At 35.7% G+C, this 6,000-nt stretch overlaps 1 protein-coding gene across 1 annotated transcript; it reads left to right on the plus strand.

The window, feature by feature from the left end:
- Positions 1,650-5,643, plus strand: LOC109230807 (proline synthase co-transcribed bacterial homolog protein-like). The gene is made up of 7 exons (XM_019396244.1): positions 1,650-1,943; positions 2,288-2,354; positions 3,229-3,275; positions 3,671-3,758; positions 4,050-4,183; positions 4,591-4,689; positions 5,203-5,643. The coding sequence occupies exons 1-7, from the start codon at positions 1,674-1,676 to the stop codon at positions 5,275-5,277; spliced, it is 780 nt and encodes a 259-aa protein (XP_019251789.1). The 5' UTR covers positions 1,650-1,673; the 3' UTR covers positions 5,278-5,643.

The raw sequence follows: 6,000 nt of genomic DNA on the forward strand, positions 1-6,000 counted from the left end.
CATGGGATTTCTTACCATATTTAGAATTGTACCAAGAGTAGGACTCCCCTACTATATAACGGGGGTCTGATCATTTGTAAAAGATATCATATTCACGTTACATAAAGCAATATATTATCTTCTTCTTAAGCTCTCAATACTCTGTTATTCTGTTCATACTTTACAGTGAAGTACTTGTTTGATTCGAAGGCGACCTAGCTCGAGGATCAAAACTATACATCTCCTTTGGTATGCTTTATTTCTATTTGCAGTTAATTTCAATAACAATATTGCGTTTGTCTCAGTTTTTGCCAAGTAAAATCACGTGTCCTTGACACCACAGTATAAATTTAATTGTTATCCGTTTTTAGGGTAAACACTACCTTTAAAGGCACTTCCTGTCCATCCATTGAAGCTTCGAATACAATGTATAGCTTGTTTGGCCAAGCTTCTTTTTGGCCAAAAGTGTTTTTTTTTTTGCCAAAAACACTTTTGGCCAAAAATTGAGGTGTTTGGCCAAGCTTTTGGAAGGAAAAAAAGTACTTTTGAGGAGAAGCAGAAAAAAGTAGCTTCTCTCCAAAAATACTTTTTTTGAGAAGCACTTTTGAGAAAAATACACTTAGAAGCAGTTTTTTAAAGCTTGGCCAAACATTAATTGCTGCTCAGAAGTGCTTTTCAAACTAATTAGCCAAACACAAACTACTTCTCACCAAAAGTACTTTTGAGAAAAGCGCTTTTGAAAAAAAGTCAACTTCTCAAAATAAGCTGAATTTTGCAGCTTGGCCAAACNCTGATTTTTGCAGCTTGGCCAAACGGGCTAGTAGTTTCATTTGAGAAGCAAGTTTGCACCTTTGAGTTTAAAAGATATGGGGCACAAGAAGAATGAGGCTTACAGGAGAGGAAAATCTGTTTCTTTTGATTACCCAATAACATCAAAGCATGGAAGCCTTCCAAAAAGAGAGCTTCTAACGAAAGTTCTACTTCATGTTTTACTCCATAGGGTTATTTAGTTAGGAACTTAGCATAATTTGACATAAGAAAACTCTTGAGAGGGATTTGGAACCTCTTGGTTCGAGTTCAACTTTGGATTACCTGACAAGACTTGGGTTCTTGAGGGTAATCTTCTTCTCCTTTCTTTATATCTAGGGTTTCTGATTTGTCGTCCTTGGGAGGCGATCATATAGTATTTCGATTATTGCTTGAGACGTTCACTTAGGGTTCTAGATTTTCTTCAATATATCATCGTTTAGACTACTTTTGATTATCTTAATCAAACCTATCATACTTTTGCTTTAATTATTATTATTTTCATATTCCGCTATTTTATTTATCTCGGATCGTATCACTCTCTAAATTATTTTGTTGGAGACATAACTTCAATAATTTTGTAAGTAATCTATGTGCCTTCGAGTTCGTACAACTAGTTATGAATTTATTAATATTATATTAGTTTTTAAAAAATAATTGGTAATAAGATGAATATATTTTGTAATTTTAATCTAAACTATTTTTATCGTTATAACATTAAAAAAATAAACAAATTTAAATAATTTTTATTTCTCAAATGCAAATTAATCTATAACAGGGAAAAAAAATGGTGAGGTTTTATTGTTTATCGTGTGTGGCTTCCGTTTCTTGACGTAAACAATTACCGACCATTCTTTGGTGATTATAAACAGAAACTATAATAAACAATGATTAGCGCGCGAGAGAATCAGGAGTCAAATAGAGAAAGCAAAGCGATGGCTGCTCCGGCTGCCGAGGGTCTGGCCGTTACGGCGCTCCGGTCGGTATTACACCGGGTCCGGCAAGCTGCGGAAAGGTCCGGCCGCCGTGCTGATGATGTGAGAGTGGTGGCCGTGAGCAAGACCAAACCTATTTCTCTAATTAACCAAGTTTATGATGCTGGTCACCGCTGTTTCGGTGAAAATTATGTCCAAGAGATTATCCAGAAGGCTCCCGAGGTACTCATCTGCTCCATTTCAGTATTGGTTACGCTAATTGAATTTTAGGTTGTGACAAATTGTTTCCAGAAAAAAAATTGGATGTAAATTGAGCTGGATAGATATAAAGGATTCATATAGCTGAGTTAATTTGGGATTGAGACATACTCCCTCCCTCCCATTTTATGTGGCATAGTTTGACTGAGCACGAAAAAATAAAACTGTGTTTTAAAATAAGTTGTATATATTTGCGTGGCTATAAATCATCTTATTAAAATTAAATTTTTTCTAGTAATATAGAAGGAGTAATTGAGTAGTTGATTTTTTTTGGGTTGCAATATTGAGTATGTGTTGTTGAAATGCAGCTTCCTGAGGACATTGAATGGCATTATATTGGGCATTTGCAGAGCAACAAAGTGAAGCAACTCCTGAGTACGAGCTTATTCAAATATATGTGCGAATTTAGTTTTGTTATTATCCAGCTTCCATAGGATCTTATATTTAGTTAATTTGATTCTTTTCCAGTTGTTTCTGTTGATTGATACTGATATACTGCCTCTTTTCGTTTTCTTGAGCCGAGGGTCTATCGGAAACAACCTCTCTACTCCCCACTACCCTCCCCAGACCCCACTTGTGGGATTTTACTGGGTTGTTGTTTGTTGTTGATTCTTTTCCAGTTGTGATGTTTATAAAATACAAGTCTGCATTTTTGTCCGTCAGTGTATTATATTCTAACTGTTTCCAACTAAAAGTTTGTTAGTTTGTGCTAATTTCCTGTAAGATAAGGTCGAAGTGTCTGACTCGAGTATAAAAAGCTTTTCTTTTGCAGTATCCTAACAGGTCCAAAATTGCATTTTGATGCTTAACTTGGTGAACTACAAACCGTGCATATTTTCTCCCAAGTGTATTATCTTCTATCAGAATTCTACAATCAAGTTCAGAATGAAAGTGGTTCTTGAGTCGATCTTCTCAATCTATAAGCTTGAAGCTCTTGAATTTCTGTCTTATATCTATAAGAGAGTCATTTACTTACTTTTACCTTTTCGACTAAGAATTTGTTATTTAGTGCTAAGGAACTGAAAGATGAGAGTTGAATGTTTTTGTTTTACTTAAAGAATGTTTTTGCTAAGGAACTGAAAGAATTTACTTACTATTAAAGTTTTTGTTTTTAGTATTCTGACAGAACAAGACCCCCCCCCCCCCCCACCCCCCGCACGACTTACTCTCAGGAAGCGTTTCTGCTTGTATATGTAAATGGGATAAGAATATCATATCACTTGTGTAAAGTTTACCTCCATTATTGCAGGTGCTGTTCCCAATCTAGCCATGGTTCATGGTGTTGATAATCAGAAGGTAAAGACAACCTGCTTTTTTAATGCTTGATGAACTTGAGGAGTATTCTCTCCACTTAATCTCGAAAATTGTACATGCCTCTTCTATTTCCACTAAGTTAGCAGCAATATGATTTTTAATTTCACCAAGTTATCAGCAATATGATTTTTAATTTACTTTCAGAGTTCAGCAAGATAACAAGAATTGAGATCAATATAACTTAGCTCCTCATAGTTATCATCAAAAGAATGAGGAGTGTGCTATTTCATTCTTTTTCTCCTGAGTTCATTCTGGTCATTGTCAAACACAAGTTGAAGCTTTAATAAGTTTGTTTTGTTAGATTATAGTCTTTTGCTTATTATTATTTGAATCGAACAAAATTGATCAATCATACAACACCTTTTTCTAATCTACAGCTTGCAAATCATCTTGATCGTATGGTTTCAAGCATTGGCAGGCAGCCTTTGAAAGTTTTGGTTCAAGTAAATACCAGTGGAGAAGAGTGTGAGTATATTTCCTCCTCATTTCTGGAGCGATTCGGTTTAGGTTATGAAAGGTTTTAACGCATTGCTTTGAGTCCTCAGATTACTGGTTAAACGTGCCGAATGCAGATGAAATCTCACCAACATTGAAACTTTGAATTTTTAGCTTTTTAATTTCCTTCTCACTGCTAGTAATGCATGTTGATCGAACTGTACAAAGCTTGTTTTATGACGTCCAAGGCCAATGAAGGACGGTCTCCGATCTTCGTACTTCCAGAGGAACTGACGAATTAGTTAAATTAACTATCTGCAGCAAAATCTGGTATTGATCCATCAAATTGCGTAGAGCTTGCCAAACATGTCAAGCTGGATTGCCCAAACCTTGAGTTCTCTGGCCTAATGACAATTGGAAGGCCCGACTACACTTCAACCCCAGAGAACTTCAAGGTGATACTCTGTAATTAATCCGAAATTTAGTTGTAAATGACATGTAAAAATTCCAAGCTCTCTAAGCCATTTGAAGACGTCCCACCCTGTACTGAAAGATGCAAAGGAAGAACATTTGTAAACTGCTGAAAGCAGATCTTTTTCGTCAATGATAATAGTCACCATAAAAATTTTCTTCATAGTTATCGGAAGTTCTTTTTCCTTTTTTTGACCTTTTGTATAATAGAGGGATGCTTTTCTTGTGCTAAGTAATATCTTTATATGGAATTCTTAAGAAGTTTGTTATCGTATGCCTTGAGTCATGCATATTGGAAGCTTCATGACAAAAATCTTATATTAAGACCTTCATCTAATTTGCCAATTTCTTCATATTGCTGATCATCGTTTCTCTTGTTTTAATGCAATAGACACTACTGAACTGTAGAACTGAAGTTTGCAAGGTGCTTGGGATGGGGGAGTCTCAATGTGAGTTATCAATGGGCATGTCTAGTGACTTTGAGCTAGCGGTAAGCTGCTATTCTCTTACCTTGTTCATAAATCTCTGATCTCTTTCATCCAAAAAAGTAATAATTCTGATTGAAAGAATCACTTCTTCTGATTAATTTCCTTTGCTAGTTTCATTTTACTGCCGCTTTTATCATGTGAAAGCGGATAGTCCATCAATCTTCTTGATTGCCTTTTGAGTTTAAATTAAGGCCTCTAGCATGCTAATGCAAAAATATATTTTCCTCAACTTAATCTCAACAGAAATGACGAAAGAAGTTTATGAATCAGTTGCAAATGTTCGAGATGACCATGTAATTCATTTTTCTCTTTTCTGCCAATGGATTTCCGAATATATTTTGTTGTCTATTTGTATAGTCTGTGTTGTTCCCGAAATAAGCATGAATTTTGAAAAAAAATGAGCTGGTTATATTTTGCTCATACAAGAATATATAAGCTGCATTAAGAAACTGGTTGTTAAGACTTTAAGAACGTAGACGTGTGTAATATGTTGATTGTCTATGGTAATGCTGCAGATAGAAATGGGCAGCACCAATGTGAGAATTGGATCCACCATATTTGGACCGAGGGAGTATCCGAAGAGACAATGATATCAATATGAACTTCATCGCGTAGAGCCATTTGCGCGACATGCTTGTGATGCTGAAAGCAATAGGGAGTTATAGTGTCGCCTTTCTGAATTTTCGTGCAATGAGGGAGAAGAATGAAGCAGAAACGACAAGAGAAGGATGTTGTTGATTCAAATTCGAAGCCCGCCCTACCAGAAAGTTATGTCAAAATTGTTTTACGGTGAATTGCTCTATACTATGTTCCATTTTTCTTTTCTCTATTAACATACTTTTACAACAGGATTAATTAAGTGCCCCTTACTCTTAAATTGCTTTGATCCGCTTAGTCTTTTGTTTTGAAGCTTTGTATGTGTTATATAATACATAAAACTACCATCCTTGAGTCTGAGGTGGCCCCAGAATTTTTGCACAACGGGAGCACAATATTCTGCTCCACCAGTGTCTCCTAAAAGGCTTTTAGTGTTTAGGGTGCCAAGTGCTTTATATATATAAGATTACTACCGAAGTTTGCGGGATTCGATGACCCCTCACGGTAATACATAGGTCCGCCTCTGCTTGACTGAGGGAATTAAAAGGGAGAAATATGAAGATTTTGCCGTTGTTAATTCATTATTTGTCCTTTTATTTTGTACTTCAGTTGCCACGCGCGCGAATACACACACATAAAATCACATACAATTCATTAAATTTTAGGAATTTTTACATTCCTATGCCATATAGCAAACCTTATTACCCTCAATGTTT

Source organism: Nicotiana attenuata, chromosome 8 (assembly GCF_001879085.1).
Source record: "Nicotiana attenuata strain UT chromosome 8, NIATTr2, whole genome shotgun sequence".
Classification (NCBI taxonomy): Eukaryota; Viridiplantae; Streptophyta; class Magnoliopsida; order Solanales; family Solanaceae; genus Nicotiana; species Nicotiana attenuata.